Below are 18579 nucleotides of genomic sequence, written 5' to 3' on the forward strand. Positions count from 1 at the left end.
GGAGAAGCTGCAGGGAAGGCTTAGGGAGGCCTCTGGGAACAGGGTGCAATCATCAGCCAACAGCTAGAAACTGGGGAACCCAGTCCTACATCTGCAAGGAAAGGAATTCTGCTGCCAAGGAGCACCATGGGAGGAGACTCCAGAGATGTCACAGAAGAGCCCGGCCTGGCAGGAGGACAAGCAACTGGGTTTTCTGACCTAACCAGCTCATGTGTTGTTTTTTTCAAAGATTTGTTATTTTAATAATAGAAAACTGACAGTAACAGAGGAACACTGATATACAGATTTAATAGTCACAGCTCAAAAACTAATATACTAGGTAGGCTCACCAGTGAACGTACACAAAAAAAAAGAAATCCAAAAACACCTTGAAAGAGGTATACAGTCATTGTTTCTAACACCATCAACCAAACTGTATCTTCTAGAATGGTAAGGGGGCGTCTAGATGGTAAAGGAACATGGGATCTTCTAGATGGTGAGGGGCCATCTTCTAGATGGTAAAGGAACATCTTCTAGATGGTAAGTGGTGTCCCTTATGGTGAGAGGTGCACCTTTAGTGGCCAATGCTCTCTCTAGCATTACACAGGTTAAGTACACTCTCCCATCACAAGCAGGAAGACATCTGTTAGAAGGTGACGATGGCAGAGCAGGCACACTCACCCTTCCATCCTTCATTTACTCAGCCCCATGGGTACTTTCCACTCGTGGACTCTCCTTTTGCTGAGCATGCTGTTTCTATAATGCAAGTAATTCTGCATTTGTCTACCCAGAATACAAATAGTAACACTTTAAAAGAGTAAAAAGGAAAAAACGGGAAAAAAGATACCCTAATAGCTGTTAATATCTGTAATGGGATTGAAATCCTGCAGCTCAGTCATGCTGAGTCACTTCTAAAGCTAACACAGCTTCCTTGACTTCCTAAATGTAAACAGATGACTCTATCATAATTCCTATCAATAATTATCTTGTCTGAAATCTTCAGGGAATTTTCCTCCCTAAGCCATGTCTTACACTAGTATTCAGTCAAACCAAAAGCTACAAAATCATTAATTAAATAAAAGCTGGCATTGAGTAATGTCCATTAATCAAACATGGACAAGCTCATATGTGCATAATTAATAACTGTTTTCTCGCTACATCAAAGACAATCGCCTTTCCACAAAATTTTAATCACTCTCCAACATATTCCCATCAACTTAATTATATTTGAACACAAGTACAGAAAATTTAAAATCTAAAGCATTTTTAAAACTTCCCAAGTTACAACTTATTAAGATTTGGTAACTCAAAAAAAAATTCCAAGGAAATGAGCCACTCATGTGACTAACATAGAATTCATCTCTGGAAAATCTTATGAGGAATGATGTAATTATTTAGCTTTTAAATGATTAAAAGAGAGACTTAAAGCAGCACTACCCAGATTTAGCCAAACATCAAAGTTATCAAGGGTCTTAGAAGCACATTAATCAACTGCACACAGATGGAGCTAGGATCCTGTGTGTGATGAAAGCAGCTGGCCTCGCAGAGGGACCACAGGGACAGAGTACACACATCAGCCCAGGAGCTGGAAAGGAAATCTGCGCTTTTTTACTTTGTTTTCTGTGTGTGTGTGTGTGTGTGTGTGTGTGTGTTTGCACTTGTGTGTACAGAGTTGCAGATGCAGATACAGTCGGATGTGCACGTGGCTGCAAAGGCCAGAGACCGAACTCAGGATCCAACCACCTTGCTTACCGAGATGAGGCCTCTTGCTGGCTTGGGACTGACGGAAGAAAGAGCTGAGCTGGTCAGGGAACACAAGGGATCTGGCTGCATCTGTCTCATTGAGAGTGAGATTACAAGGACATGCCACCATTCCAGGCCTTTTTTATGATTGATTTTTTATTCTGTATGGGTGTGTCTGGATGTGGGTATGCGCTTGGAATGCAGGTGCCTACAGATGGTTATGAACCGCCTGCCATAGGCACTGAGAACCACAGTCCTCTGCAAGAGCAGTGCCTGTCCTTAAATGCTGAGCCATTCATGCAGCCCTACGCCAGACTTTCCCCACAGGTGTTAGGGATAAAAGCTCAGTCCTCGTGTTTGCACAGCAATTGCTTCACCCATGGAACTATCTCTGCAGACCCCTGCTCAGTTTTCTTAATGTCACAAATGGAAACTCTTCTAAAGTAAAAGCATGCAGACTGGCCGAGCGGCTCTGCTTCCACCACAGTTCTCAGAAAAATGGAAGTCAAGAATGCTGTACACCAACTAGACAAACTGCACTTGGGATAAGAAGACAAGTACTACACTGCAGCAACTGCCTCTGACGCCATGTGGCTTACTTCTGCAGACTGCCAACAGGCAGGTCTAGCCACAGACTGAGTCGGGCTCTTTACATAACTTAACTACAAAAGAGCAGGAGTGTGCCCAAACTGCTTTCACTTTTCTTTGTCATTTCTACATAGATTTCAGTCACCTTTTGAGGTGATACAGCTTATCATAATTGATAACATTCTCCTTAATATTCTTCTTTTAAAGGACTCTAAGCCATCTCCTTGGTACTGTACTTTGGGATGGGGCAATTACTACGTACACTCATGTACATGTACAAATGTGCATACACAGGCACTCACACATCTTCAAGGTTAAAGAACAAGCCCATGTGGTTAGGAATATGATTTTGTCACAGGGTAAAAACATGCTGTTGACTGCAAATTCTTCTGAGGGGCTCAGAGTATCCTGGATCTGCATCACCACAGAGGCCATCAGCAGCCCCCATCCTGTCTTCCACACACAGCCACTGCTGTCATTAAGAAGGAGTCCTTCTATTCTTCCTTGTGCCTAGAGCAAAATCCTTTTTGCCACAGGCATTTAGGATTTCTTGAATTTCAGATACAGTGCATCACACACTGAAGGCGCACTGTCTCTAAAACTGCTATATCAGCATGTGCGAAACCAAGACATCTTCCAATCTCCAGTGGCAATGACAGCCTTTAATCCAGATGATTTACTCAAAGAAATTCAAAGCTTTGTATCCCTTTAACTTATTCTTTAATTACGTGTATTTCTTTGCGTGTCTGTGTGCGTGCACTCATGCCATGGCACGCATGGGGAGATCAGAAGACAACTTGAGAAAATCTCTTTTCCCACTATGTGGATCCCAGGGATTGAACTCCAATCTGCAGATTTGACAGCGAGCAACTTTACCTGCTGAGCCATTTCACGGCCTTTCTACTTATTTACTTTATTTGCTTATAATTTGCTTTTAATTTTTGAGACGGGATTTCATGCAGTCCAGGGTAGTCTCCTGTTCTCTGTGCAGCAGGAACGACCCTGAACCACTGGTCCCACTGTCTCCACCTTCCAAGTGCTGCGACCGGAAGTGTGTGCTAATATGCCTTTTAGAAACAAGAGAGAGGTTTTCATTTCTCACAAGATTTCTTTCTCCCGTCCTGTCCCCTCTGTGACAAAAATCAGCCAATGGCACATGTCTTTTATCCCAGCACTCAGGAGGTTCAAGGCCAGCCTGATCTATAAAGTGAGTACCAGGCCAGCTGGGGCTGCATAGGGAGACCCTATCTTAAGAAAATAGCTTGGTGTTGCAGGTCATGGGAAGAACCACAGAAAGACCTAGGAGGGCAGTTCATCATCCCCTGTCTTCATCCCAGAGACGAGGAAATAGGGCAGAAAGGCTTAGAATTCAGATCATATAGCAAAGACAGGACTAGACCCTGAAACTCAGCTGCACACTGCCACTGTAACCTTATACAGACATCATCCACAGACAAAAATGACTACAATTTACAATCTATCAGTCCAAAAGAAATAGACACATACTTAATATTACTATGTACATATGTATGCACATGCATATGTCTGTACGTATTGGCAATGCCAGAAACTGAACCAAAGCCTTGTGTGTGCTGAGAAACTATCACTCAACTACACCCCCAGCTCACTCTAATTTTTATTCTGAGACAGAGTCTCCCTACCTTGCCCTATTCTTGAACTTGTAATCCTCCTGCCTCAGCTTTCTAGTAAGCTAGGATTACCAGCCTCTGCAACCAGACCTGGCACTCCAATCATTTATTCTAAAAGTTGACAGTCGTCATACAGACATTAAATATTAACGCTGCCCATAAAGACCACATAACAAAATCTCCCAAGCCACCAACTGTAGATCCAGTGTGTGCTGGTGGGGCGGGGGAGTTTCTACTTGTTTGTTTGCTTGGCCTGGAACTAGCTATGTAGACCAGACTGGCCTCAAATCACAAAGATCTGCCTCCCAAGTGCTTAGATTAAAGAGTACCCTACCACATCCAGCTTAGATCCACTCTTTACTTTCACTTCTAGCCTAGAATACTGAGCTAGTTTTCTTGACTTTTCCTGAGATGGATCCAACAAAGCCTCCCATCAGAACTTAGAAAGACCAGATGATATGCTGAACCCTGGAAACAGTCAGACAACTGCTGCCATCAGTTGGGGCAGTGTGAAACTTACTGCTCAGAGTCATAGTAGTCCATCCGCTTCTTTTTCTTGTTGTAAGCTGCAACTCGGAAGGGAACTATTTCCAGGGTGATCAGGCCAGGGGCCATCGTCAGCACTTTGGCACCGTGTGTTGGCTCATAGAGGTCCTTCCCTGTCTCTGGATGAGGCATGCCAGCAGGGTCTCGGCCAACAATATAAAAATTGGCTCCTGCCACCATCCGCGCTCTGCAATGCCACTGGACCTAGAAAAGATGTCCGCATATTAGCTAACTACACTTTGATGGCTGAGTGGTGAGAAACAGCAAGCAGATAATAAATGTATATGCGTTTGTGTTTAACTCTTTCCCACTGAGCTGCACCTCTGTTTATGTCTCACTTCATCGCCACCAAACAGTAGGAAATTCTAACACATTTAATGAAGCTAGAATTAAAACCAGGCCCCCAAAGCAGGATCACAGATGGGCATGAATATTAAGGTGCATACATTTGCGTATTATTTGCTTATGAGATATATGGATATACATATATCCATGTGTAAGATTTTACATACACATAAGAAGTCACTCACAGAGCTCAAGCTCCAGTCTCCAAGGCTGGAAGTTGGATGGGGTTGACCCATGAACACATGTAAGGCTACAGGGGCCTTCCAGAAGGATCAATAGGGCAGGTTCACATCCAGATACTGTATTGACTGCTCCAGAGACTAGTGTAAAACATGACCTAATTAAGGAAATACTCAGGAATCCACAGAGCAGTGTTTCAAATGCTCCTGTTTATGCGCCTCTGCTCACTTACATGAATCTGTTTCTAACATGGAGTCATTTAACAACTGGAGAATAACTCCTCCCCTCTCCAAGAAAAAAAAAACCCTAAAAGATGATCCTCATTATAACTTCCTAAGCTCAGGATATGGCTGTTAGCTGTACATTCTCAAACCCATCTCATTTTTTATACTTTCACATAACAGATTTTAGGAAGCATTAATTGTTCTTTAGGAAATAGATTTAGTGTTTAATGACAAGAGACAAACATTTTCAATTTGCCAACTAATTATTCATATAAATAATAAAACTGTATGTTCACAACGCCAGTTTCAGCATTAGAAAGTAAATTATTCCCTGCACAGCTCCCACTCTGTTCCTAGGATGGAATTTCGGAATCGAGCCATTAAATCTTACAGACTGGAAAATGAGGAACATCCTGTTGATAACCACACAGCCTTAACAGCTGCTCATTGTTCTGAAATGCATTTGTGCTAAGGAAACAAATCTGGTACCAGTGCCTTTTCAATAACCCGGAGGACAACTACCGAAGAAGCACGTTCGTACTTTATTATGACAACTTGGCAAATATGTATTGGCAGGCTTGTTCCTGATGTCACCGGAAAAAACAATGAGGTGGGTTCGCCATTATTTATCATTATTATTTTATTATTAGTATAGTCTTCACTTAAAAACTGTTTAAAAAAAAAGTCAAACACATAAGTGAGGCACTACAGAGACAAGAGCCAGGCACGGTGGCACACTCTTATAATCCCAGCCCTTGGGAGACAGAGGAAGGAGGACTGTTCAACCTGGGCTACCCAGTGAGTTACAGAGTAGCCTGGGCTACATAGCAGGACCCTATATCTCAAAAAAGAAAGAGGGAAGGGGCATAAGACAGCAAGAAGAATGGATAGTTTTTCACAAGCCCCTTAAATCATACCAGTTCATAAACACTGAAACATCTAATTACTTAAAACATTAAAACGACTGCTAGAACTTAGTTTACTCCTCAAAGGATACGAAGTTAAAAACTACTGTTCAACTCTAGCTTCTTGGACACACGCAGTGAAGTCGCAGACTCAGCTTCAGAAGTCACAGTGGCAGAAAGGGAATAAAATCCGTACCTCAGGAAACTGTGGGTTACATAATCCTCGAAGAGCATCAGTCCAAGTGTGCGAATACACACAGGCACACAAAGACCGTTGTTCCCACCTCCTTTGTGTTACTATCAGTCAGACACCAGCGACATCCCAAATCAGGCCCAGGGCATGTGTGGTGACATGAAGTCTACAAAAAGCAAGGCATCCCAGGCTCTCCGCCATGTTCCAAGCTCTAGGATTCTTACACAAATTTACAAAGCACCCTTATGAGACACAGACAGCACCTTTATGTGGAGTCAGGACAGGGACAGTGTGAACTAGAAGCAAAGTAATGACTCACTTTCATCCAGTCAATAATACATATTTTTACATATTAGTACCAGCCAGACAATGAGGTACAAAACCAGTAACAAAAACACAGACAGGGCTAGGCATGGTGGCACACAGCTTTAATCCCAGCACTGTGGAAGCAAAAGCACTCTGTGAGTTCAAGGCCAGCCTGGAAGACATAACACTGGGAGTACCAAGCTAAGTCAAAGCTACATAGGGAGACCCTGTCTAAAAATCAAAACAAAGGAAACCCGCAGGAAGACATTACTAATAATATGAGGCCGCTGTCCCTAGAATAGAAATGCAGATTATACAGAGAAAGTACAAAGCTCCAGTCTGGACTATGGTGAACAGGTGTGTAAACTATTCAAGGGGAGACTGGATCTCTGCGGAACAGCGCCAGAGCCGGGCCAGCTCACTATTTTAGACTTCGATGGACGTGCTGAAAGTCTGCCTTCCAAACACACACGCGTGTACAGTTTTCAACTACTGCAACCCTAACCGATACCAGAGGCTGGAGCTGCAAGGCGTGCTTCAGACCAGGTCGCTTAGATGCCAATTCCATCCCCACCACATACCACCTGACCGTGAGCAACTGTTAGTTAGCCTCTACCACAGGCCCCATCCACAAACTGTGAATAGTAACAGTGCCTGCCCTGCCTCTCAGTGTGGTTACAAGGACTAAGTGAACACACGTAAATCACTTGGAATACTGTCTGAAAGAGACAGCTTGGTGGTTAAGAGCACTGGCTGCTGTTCCACAGAACCCAGGTTCCATTCCCAGCACCTACATAGTAACTAACAACCACTGGGAACTCCAGCTCCAGGGGATCTGACACCCTTTTCTGGCCTTTGTGAACAGTCATACATGTAAACACACATAGATGTAGGTAAAAAACCCATACACATAAAAAAAAAAGAATGTAGTGGATTATGGCATTTATTTCCTAATCACTACCTAGAACTACACTAATTTATAATCCGTATTTATTCCCTTTTCAGTGAATCTGATCCAACAAATAGATTCTTCAGATTGGTTAAGAAATGGAAGTACTATACAGCATTCGGCTAGAGATCGGGATCAGAAGGCCAAAGCAGTTAACATACAAGGCATTCCAGAACTGGAGGCTATACAATGCACATCTTCATTAGAAAGGACTGGAAACTTCTCCTAATGCCACATAAATGCACATCCATAGCCAGCCAATCTACCCAGCGATACCCAACAGGCAAATTCACATAATTAAACAAATGCAATACATGTTTACATAGTTAAACAAATATTCTATTCCATAACACTGCAGTGAGTAAGGGTAAGTAAAGTCAGGCATAAGAGACCACAACGTCAGAGTCTAGCTGACAGGTGTCACACCAGGCTGGTCTGAACACTGAACGCTGCGGTGGCCCAGGTTACTTCAGGAAGACAAGTATTTGTTTCTGGGAGTGCAGCCAGCAGGCACACACAGCTGTCGGCTCTCTTCAGAAACAGCCCCCGTTGTAGAGAGCAGCAGGTCCAAAGGAGGCACCTCCCTTGGCAGTCAATGCCTAGCAGGCTATGATGCCTGCTTCCCCGCAACTCAGGGAGGGCATCTCTGAAATCTCCCAGAACCCTTCAGGGCATGCAGGTTCAGACTCCATCTTCACTATCTGCTACTATGTGATTCTGAGCAAGCTATGTAGCCTTTCAACGTGGGTAAGCCTCGCCTAAAAATGAATGGTGGCTCAAGGATTGAGTTACTTAATACATAAAACATCTGAGACTGAACTGCAGCTCAGATTCTCCCTGTTCCCTGTCCAGCTCCCTCCCTTCTCTTCTCTCCAAGTGTGCTGGCAAGGGCTCGCATGAATGTCCGAAGCTTAGCCTTGCTCTCTGTCTGATACCCAGTGCTCACAACCTTCCACACGAGGGAACTGGATCCTTCCTGACATGAGGACAGTGACTACTGTGGTAAGGACAGGTGTGGATCAGAAGGAACAGGACAAGAGCTTCTGGGTGAAGAGTTGTTTATTCTGGAAAACTTGGCCTCACTGAACATCTATGAGATGTGTCTTTTTGCCTATGTATAGTTCAATATGGAGTTAAAATAAAACAAATTAGAAAATATGCACAACTGAATGTAGGAATACTGAATCCTACTATGCCTCCTACAAACAAGTGTTCATGTACACGTGGTAAACGCAGCTCAGGGTAGTGTAACAGATTACACAGGAGCTGGTGGCCAACAGTGCACACTCATGCTGCAGCCCTCAGTGCACTCCTGTGGGTAGTGACAAGAGCCAATCAGAGGCCAGGGAGGTCCTCCTGCCAGAGCAGTGCAGGACCAGAAGCAGGAAGGCCAGCTTGCCTTCTTTTCCTTCTCCCTCAAAGACGGCCATTAAGCCCAGCTGAGCTGCCCTGATGTAGGCCATGAGGCTCTCTACACATGGAGGAAAGGAATGTCCTTTCTCTAAAGAGACGGGGACAGAGAAGAACAAGAGCAACAGGCCTTCCTAAGCCCAGGCTCATCACTAGCCAATCACACACCCTTTCTCCCACCTAACCTGCATGACTGTCCACTGCTCATCAGATTCGGACACACAATGCACAGCCTTCCTTGGATCTTCATTTCTAAAGGCTCTTGTGTCATAGAAGACTTTAATAAATATGCATGCTCTCCTTATGCTAATCTCTTCCAAGTAATGTCTCAGCCATGAACCCAGGGTGGGTAAAGGGAAGGATAAACACCAGCTACTCAACTGTGCCATGCAAAGCGCAAGACTGCTAAAGTGAGATGCCAACCCTCAGGTATCTTCACTGTTCTTCCCGTGTCTGTCTGTCTGTCTGTCTGTGTAGTATGTGCACGTTGAATGATCTGCTCTATCACTCTCTGCCCTACTCCTCTGTGACAGGTCTCTTACTGAGTCTAGAGCTAGGCACCTAGCTGGCTACAGCAATCCTCCTGTCTCTACCCTCCACCATGCCTAGGTTATTAGCACATGTACAGCCATCCCATACCCATTTTTTTAGATAGGTGCTAGGATCCAAACTTGTATCTTCAAGACATCTCTTCAGCCCTGGCTTTCACTTTTGAACCTTCCTTCAGAAGCACAAATGACAAAACTTAAAACATAAAAATCCTTCCAATGTAAAGCTAGGCACAGTGCAATAGGCTTGCAACCCCATAACTCTGGAAGGAATGGCAAGGATACCAGGAGCTCCAGACCAGCCTCACCTATATGAGTGCTTAAGGCCAGCCTGGGACACTTGAGACTGCCCCCAAGTCCCTTTCTAACTCAGGAAGGAACTTTTGTTGATTATCACAGGTTATTCCATTACACATCCTCCCATTCTCATTTTTTAAAACATTCTTTTTGTTAGCTTACTGAATAAAATTTCACATCAACCCCACTTTCATACAGAGTCACATAAGAATCACAAAGAGAACAAGACAGGCCACAAATAAAGAGGTTCATTTTCCAAGCTGAATATTTAATAAGGTTGCTGCACATAACCCTATCCCTGCCTGCCATAATTATGGTTTCTATTGCTGTGATAAACACCATGCATCTTGGGAAGGTAAAAGTTTACAACTGATGTAACCCAGAGTCCATCATCCAGGGATGTCAGGGAAAGAACTCAAGGCAGGAACCTGGAGACAGGAGCTGATGCGGAGGTCATGGAGGATGTCCGCTTACTGAAGCTTGCACATCCTGCTTTCTCATAACACACAGGCCCACCAGCCCATGGTGAGCTAGACCCTCTGACATCGATCATAAATCAAGAAAATGACCCACACGTTTGCCCACAGGCCAATCTGGTAGGGACATTTCTTAATCACGTTTCCCTCTTCCCAAATGACTACAGCTTGTGTCAAGTTGACAAAAAACTAACCAGCACACTGCTCTGACTTCATTTGGGTCATTCTCACACTACATGACATTCTAGAGAAACTCAGCTCAAATGACTTCCTTAAAATGATGAGGTTACACAGAAACAGCTGACCTGACCTAGTGAGAGCACAGAGACCCTAGTCGTAAAGCTGGGGAACCAGCATTGGACCGAACCAAGCCCTCTGAATGTGAGGCCAGCTAGGAGTACTGGTACAGAAACAGTGATGTGAGAATTCTGAGCGCTTATGAGAAAACTCCAAGAAAACTAAACAACAGTTTTGTGACCTCAGTTTCTTCAAAACACAGAATTGTTCTGGGAATGTTTCTGTGCTCTTTCCAGGTGTAGTGGATAAGAGTAAGTTTACTTCAGAGTACTCATTATTGCTTGATGTTGTTATTCAATTAAATGTTTAAACTATCCTTTATAAGCCTCTATGGAAAAACATGTTTTTGCCACATGTGGCTTGTCCTGTGATTGTGAACAGCTTGAACTCATGGGAACTTTACTCAGGTGACCTCTCTTAACCCTCTGAGTATAAATTGTCTGGGGCTCTGAATAAAGTTGGCTATTGCATGAGACTTTAGTCCGCCTCATTTATTGGCTCCATTCTCCCAGGTCCCCCCGGCTCTGGAGCAGGGATAAATACCAGCTAGAGGAACTACTAAACAAATGTGAAATGCAAGAAAACTAGATAGAAGTCCTGGAACCATACGGTGAGCACCAAGGGCCATCACTGGCCTATCCTAAGCAACACCTTACTCTAACAGAAAGATGGGCAACGTTTCAATGTATTAGTGGACAGGGGGCCAAAAGAAGAGCCAATCACATCTTCATCTTTTAGCCTGCTGTTTTGTTTGTTTGCATAAAGAGGAAACAGAGAATTCAACCCCGTAAGCTAAGCTCCAATAAGATTCATAGGCTCCATCCCAAACAGTCAAATGTCTTAGATTCTCTTTTAAAATCTTGGAAGGAGTTCCTATCACTGAATTACTTAGATCTTTTTTTTTTTTTTTACAAATGAGTCTGACTCTCAGATAAATCCAAGTGCGTTCATCTTCCTCTATGGAAGGGATGAAATGGTGCAGTAATAATGTGCATTCCATTTTTATCTTGAAAACACAAGAAGCTGGCTGGGAATTTCCCACTCACCACTTCTGAGGTCACTCAACTGATTTATTAACTCATTCAGCAAATATATTTTGAAAGCCTACTCTACCTTGAAACTGAAACCTAATTTTCATCATCTTTACATATGGCTATAAAAAGATCTCAAACATCTCTTTGACCGCAGGCAGAATTCCAAAACCCTGCCCTCCTATCAGGAAGCAATTTGACTTCCTGATTCAATCATGTTCTAGTCCTTCACAGAAGAACCCATGAAGATCGTCCCCTGGGGGTTGAAGGTTCAGAAGTTAAGATCCAGTACTGCTCTTCCAGAAGACTCACAGTCATAAGTCTGGTTTCCCGGGCCCATGCTGGGTGGCTGACGACAGCCTCTAACACCAGGTCCCAGGGGATCCAATGCCACTGACCTCCACAGACACCTGTACTCATGTGCACGCACATAACCTCATGTAGACATACAGTTAAAAATAAATCTTTTTAAAAACTGACTGTCTTACTGGATACTTCCCCAAAATACTGAATGCATTTCACTCAGACGGACACTGTACATGAATGCCTTTGGGACCAGGGACAAACAACCATGTGGTTCTGCAAGTTATCCTAAAGCACATGTATCAGAAGTTTCATAGCTAGTCTAGAACTCCTGGCGATGGCGAGGCCTTTAGGACACGGGACTGAAGGGGAGTCACAAGGCTCCCATCCTTGACAAAAACAGTGGGACTAGGCCCCTTCCTCCTTCTTTCACTGTCAGACCACAATGCAAACACTCTGCTCTGCCATTCAATCCCACCACGATAGGCCATTTTACCACAAGCCCAGAAGCAAAAGACCAACGTGCTGAAGCACTCACATCATGAGCCAAATAACCCTTATGTCTTTATAAATTCATTACCTTAGGTATTTGTTATGGGGAAACAGCTGGCTGGAACACAAGAGCCCCTTTAGTCTTTGAAAATTTTAGAAAAACCAAAAGTCACACTGCATCCGTCCTCTGCTCTGGGACTCCATTGACGGAACAAAATCAGTGTTGTTCTAACTGTGTCTGGACCTTGACTGGTGGATACAAAACAACCATGCACTGTTCTCACTTCTGTATCTTCCTCAGATTGGATCAAGAAGCATAAAAAGAGGCAAAGAAACCTCTCCCACCCTTCCCAACAACTGGATGCCCATGGGGTGCAGCACATGAGGACACTCCCAGCAGCAGGAGAGTACTCGGAAGTACTCAATGTTTGGAACACACCTAGCCATCAGGGAAGGGTCAACAGGTAGGTTGGTGATGCTCTAGTGTTCACAAGGGTGACGTTAGCACTGCCCTGATATCCTAAAAGCGGCCTACCTCGGTTGGCCCAGCATACATCATAGGAGAAGGAAAGATGGCCACCACTGTTGTTTCCGGGTTCAAGATCCCCTCCTCCAGCACTGCAGCATGCTGCTTCATACGCCACATCAAAGGGACATCATCATCCTTCGTCCAGCCACCAAGAGGATGGAGGAGCAGGACGGGGCGCCGGTAGCCCCTCTCCAGAAGCTGCTTGTGGGTGTCCTGCATTAGCAGAGCATGTCCGTTGTGCACTGGGTTGCGCAACTGAAATGCAAAGACAGCATCTGAAAAGAGAGTTTCCAGAGTTAGGACTTTCCAGCGTCGCCCTGCCTGGGACAAGTCATTCTCTCCCGACTGATGCTTACAAGTAACGAGCCTGCAAGCTCAGAATCAGAAATGGGTAAAGCCATGGACAGGTGAATGCCTACTGCAACAGATAACATCCACTCTGACCATTCAGTATTACCAGCCCGCATTCACCTGAGGAAGTGTGATTCAAGAGCCACAGACACATAGTTACTCCTGTGTGCAGGGGGATTGACAGCAGGAGTCAGGCTTTCTTTCCGGTCCTAAGAGTCAGCTGCTTACAGCACACACAAATTTGGGGTCAGTGTGTCAATGACACTCCTCAGTCAAATCCTCCAAAGCCCTAAGATTTGAGTTGGTAACAAAACTAGGTCATTACCAGAGCCTTATTAAGAAGAAACAGTGGTGCCATGGTTTTTCCTTGAAGCCTTTTCTGTTAAAGAGATACATACTGAAATATTTCGACGAAATGACATGAGAACTGAGATTTGTTTCAGAATGTGGCGAGAGCATTCAGAGAGGGCAGAAATGGCACAGATGAAAGGGGAATGGTCCAAAAGGCAGTGTTGTAGCTGGCTCAGAGGCACGGGGACTCAGTACACTGTTATCGCTGCATATGTTTTAAATTCCCCGTAACATGTTTTAAAAGAGAAGACACAGGCGGGGAATCCGAAGCAGAGCTGCTTTTAGATTCAATTATATAACCCTCACTTCTGCGAAGTTTACTACGAGTCAGCTGACCATTCGTGAAAGCAAATTTGATCCCTAAGAAGCCTTGAAGCATTCGGTGCTTTGCAAGCCACTGGGCTCTGCTGCAACCACGCAACCCAAACTCCACAGTGCAAAAGCATCCAGAGACAGAACCCAGACCCATTAGTCGGGCTATCTCTGGCTATCCAACAGGCCATTGTGACTGCCAGGTTTAGCATGCCAGCTGCAGTCTGCAGAATAAGATAGGACAAGAAGAAGTGAGATAAAATTCCGACCAAGAGGAAAGTGTGGAGGCATCCCTGCTTTCCAGAGGGAATGTGATAATAAAGTCATCCATTTTGCCAAAGATGGAGGGCACAGCTGGATGTAAAACCTGTCACAGGACAATCACATTATGTTCCTTGGAAAAGATGTTGGTACCAAATAAGGGCTATGAATGGAACGTGAAGTGGCCTGTGACATTCTGTAGCAAATTAGCCCCGTGACACTATACAGGATTGACACAGCACAGTACAGGAAGTAGGTACAGACACTACCGATAAAACGCTGTACGCATTTCCACATAAAACAGAACTCTACCAGCTCTTCTATTTTCTCTCCTCCTTTAACCGATGTGCCCCCCGGGGCCAATTCACCTGATGGACCATACCCTGCACACTGCGATGAGGTCACAAGCTCCAAGGGTTCTAGGCTGGGCTCTGTAGCACTGACTTGCAAATTTCTGTTAACTGAGCAAAAGTTGGCCCCAAGCTCAGATCACCTCTCCATCTGCCTCTTAGTGCCCCGGAACCATCCAAGAGTCAAACCAGCCACCTTGTCCCCACCTCCAGGTCTGCTCCCTGGCTTTGGAGCACAGTATCTGATCCTGAGTCCAGAACACTCCAGCTCTCCTTCCTCCCACGCATGTGCTCAGACCCCCATCAGCTCACCACAGAGATCTGTACTGACTACTCTCCCTCCCTCTGCAGTCTGACAGTGCAGGGCACAGGGACAGGGAAGGTCTGAACAGATGAAAACTCCAGTTCAGGCAAGCTCTCCCCAAGGTAACAGTTGGTCTCCCGTGCCCTCGGAGTGTGCAGTTTATTCAGAGAAAGAAGGAGCAAACATTCTTCCGAGTCCAGCAGGGAAGGTTGAGAAGTCTGTTTGCAGAGAAGGGTGCTGACAGTGTGGAGAGTGTGATGGAGGAAAAGAACTTCATTTCCTCGCCTCCACGTGGAGCTGCTGAACTGCACTCACCCAGACAACTAGCTGCTTCCTGCTCTGCCACTCAGTGAGCACGAACCTGCCAAATCCCAAAGGTGCCCTGCTTTCTGTCTCTATGAACACCTACCCAGTCTGCCCAGACTAAATGTCACACAGGACTGGCCTCCTAAACTCACCAGCCGCTTCCTAACCCCTCTTTAAAATAGAAAGCATGAACCACCACAGAGAACTTGAGGGGAAACTGTCCATAAATAGACTATTTCTGTATCGCCGTCTTTGGTTTTAAATCTTGATTTTGCCTAGTCTCCGAATTAATGTTTTGTGCACATATTTTACACAACCATAATCAGACAAATGTGAAACTGCAGGCTCTGCTGGGCCATCTGAGTCTAACCGCCTATTTCTCACTGGGTAACTGGGACATCGGGGGTCACTGCCGTGCTGTGTGACACTCCACTGACATGGTCATTCAGAAACTTCCCACTCAACCCCCCACCATCAACTGTACTCGACTACTACGTGGTATCTCAGCCCTATCTCCATGGCCTGACTCCCCACTCATCAGGCACTGACATAACGAAGTCATCTCAACACTGACCACACTCTGTCTTCCCACACTGGGTATCACTGCCTCAACCCAAACCCCACTCGGTCTATTCCTCATCACTGTCCCAACCCCTATACCGTGTCTGTGTAAAAGGACTGCTCGGTGTGGCAAGCTCTCCTTCCCTGTGCTCTGGACTGCCCCCCACCAGGCCAGGAGGCAACATGTAAGAAGCAAGTGAAGTTGGAGCCCTTTCCTTCCAGCAAGTAGAGGGGTAGAAGAGAGTGGAGAAGGTCCTTTTCAAAATGTGTTTCGCTGCTTAGAATGTAAAGGACAACATCAGCATTTCCTGATAGTGAAAAACAGCAACAACTCCCTGGATGTGTGTAGCATAGGTCATGTGATGGCCCATCCAATGACCCGGGCAGCAGGAACTGCCAGGACTTAGTGCAAAGAGCTAGATGGACCAGGCTCTGCACCAGCTGAGTGACCAAAGACAATTGCAGGAGGGAGGGAGGGAGGGATGGAGGGAGGGAGGAAAGAAGGGAGGGAGGGAGGGATGGAGGGAGGGAGGAAAGAAGGGAGGGAGGGAGGAAAGAAAGAGGGAAGAAGACAAGGAAAAAGGAAGGGGAAGGAAGGAGGGAAGAAGGAAAGAAAGAAGGAAGGGAGGGAGGGAGGGAGAGAGGGAGGGAGGGAGGGGGGAGGGAGGGGGAAGGGAGGGAGGGAGGGAGGGAGGGGGAGGGGGGAGGATTGCTTGTTGCCTGTCCCTGGTGTTGCCAGTTCGATCCCCCAGCACTACTTGTGGGTTCCCATAACTGCACGCATCTCTTCTCCCATGCTCACTTGGTTAACTCTGGACTCTATCCGACAGTGCTTCTGCCTTCCACTAGAACCTGCCAGACAGGGAGTCTCCTTATCTGGTTTCTGACTGCAACATCTCTGGCTCACTGCTTTTACCATAAGAAAATACACTAACCTCACTGCCTCACCAGCCTCCTATGTTGCCCCTGTCTTTGCCTAAAATATCCTTCTAACAATCTCTACTCATTCTTTTAAAACAGTCTGTAATTCAACAACTCAACAAAAGCCCTCACAGACTGACTCAGTACTGTGCAGCACCATGCTAGTCTGAAAGAGTGTGTGAATTTTTCACTTTGTAACCGGCAGGACACCAATATTCTGTGTAGAATGAGGACAAACAGGCTCTTAGCCTGCTCAGTGAAATTCTTCTTCCTCTCTAGTCTACCGATCATCTGGATACCAGGAACCTCCACTAGTAAATAGATCACCTTCTAAACTAGCAATGTAGCTAGCAACAGGGAAATCTCAATCCTCCCAGCTACAGAAGGGACTCCAACACTGAACTGTCACATCGGTGTACACAGGACAACAATTTATAGCAGATAACCTGAACACTTCAGACGAGATGGAGAGGAGCGAGCAGAGGCATGGACAGACACTAGAGACAAAAGTGAGGCACTGTTCCTGCTCTCTGTCTCTTGAACACATCAGTAGACTGGTTGTCACTGGCTTCCTAATGAGTAAACAAAAACTACAAAGTAAACTCCCTCCGTCTGTTGCTTATTTGCCTTGGTCTAAAATGGAAAAGTAAACAAAATAACACCACAAATCTTTGTTGTTTGATGTAAGGCTAATAACTGGCTTTCAGCTACTTTAAACAAAGTCACAATCACTCATTATGCAACAAGTTCCCTAAATGACTTAAAATGTTTGGCTCACGAAGGGCACAAACAGATGGACTAGTGAAGTCTCTGATTATGAACAATAATTCCATGATAAGATGTCTCAGCAGAGCCAATAATTGACTAACAGTGATTCAAGATAGGGATTCAGATTTGGGCAAAAACAAACTAAGGTGGTCTCAACAAATCCTAAATGTGTTTCTGTTCACCACCAGAAAAAGGGACAGAGGGAGGGAGGAAGGGAGGGAATGAGGAAGGGAATGAAATGCACTACTACTGCTGATTATAAATAAAAGACCCAACTAAAAGTGTCTTAAATAATTTAAATATGTAGTGTCTCTTTAGATATGAAGTCTGGAAATAAATGACAGAAACTCAACACAGAACACATGTTTGGGATTCTTAAGAACACAGAATGAATGGCTCCAAGAGCTCCAAATACTCTATCCTCAGTGACAGCACCCAGATGGGGGAAAAAGACAGGCAAATGGTTCCTTCCTTCCTTTCTTTCTTTCTTCCTTTCTTTCTTTCTTTCTTTCTTCTTTCTTTCTCTCATTATTGGTGATAATACAGTTTCTTTCACAAGGACTTTTTTTTCCTGGAAGCTGTCTCTTTCCTTTATAGGCTAATGGCCAGAAACAACCTTCATAGGTTCCCCAAATTTCATACTGATACAAGGGAATCACATGCTACTACTACTATGTCTGTCATGGTGGCACTCAGGAGGTAGAGGCAGGCAAATCTCTATGAGTTTGAGACCAGCCTGGTCTACTAGTGAGTTCTGGGCCAGCCAGAATCACTGTGAGACCCTGTTTCAAATATAAATAAATAAACGGATGGATGGATGGATGAAGCCCTATGCATTAGGGTCAATAAGTGTTCCCACCAACTGTCAAAGAGCACAGAGGAAAACAAGATATGAAACTCCCACATGGTAAAGCAGGACACTATCCACACTCAGGACTCTAAACGACCTGGTGCTTAGGGGTGAGGTGGAGCTGTCCTGTCCCTACTGCTCTATCCCCACCTGGGACAGAGGCTGCAGGCTCTTAAGTACAGCTGAGCGGTCAGCTATTGTCCGTTATTGATTCCACATTACCCATACCCACGTTCATGCCCCCTTCCAGGCCA

General features: G+C 45.1%; 1 protein-coding gene across 2 annotated transcripts in view; it reads right to left on the bottom strand.

Annotated features, from left to right (window-relative positions):
- Window positions 1-18579, bottom strand: part of Papss1 (3'-phosphoadenosine 5'-phosphosulfate synthase 1) — a 70255-nt gene that overhangs the window by 8769 nt on the left and 42907 nt on the right. For both annotated transcript variants that reach the window (XM_013122611.3, XM_005082798.4), the window contains exons 10-11: window positions 12997-13265; window positions 4480-4709 (exon numbers count right to left, since the gene is read on the bottom strand). In XM_013122611.3, the coding sequence (XP_012978065.1) occupies window positions 4480-4709; window positions 12997-13265 (499 nt within the window). The remainder of the gene's footprint in view (window positions 1-4479; window positions 4710-12996; window positions 13266-18579) is intronic.

Source organism: Mesocricetus auratus, unplaced genomic scaffold (genome assembly GCF_017639785.1).
Source record: "Mesocricetus auratus isolate SY011 unplaced genomic scaffold, BCM_Maur_2.0 Super-Scaffold_100009, whole genome shotgun sequence".
In the NCBI taxonomy this organism is placed as follows: Eukaryota; Metazoa; Chordata; class Mammalia; order Rodentia; family Cricetidae; genus Mesocricetus; species Mesocricetus auratus.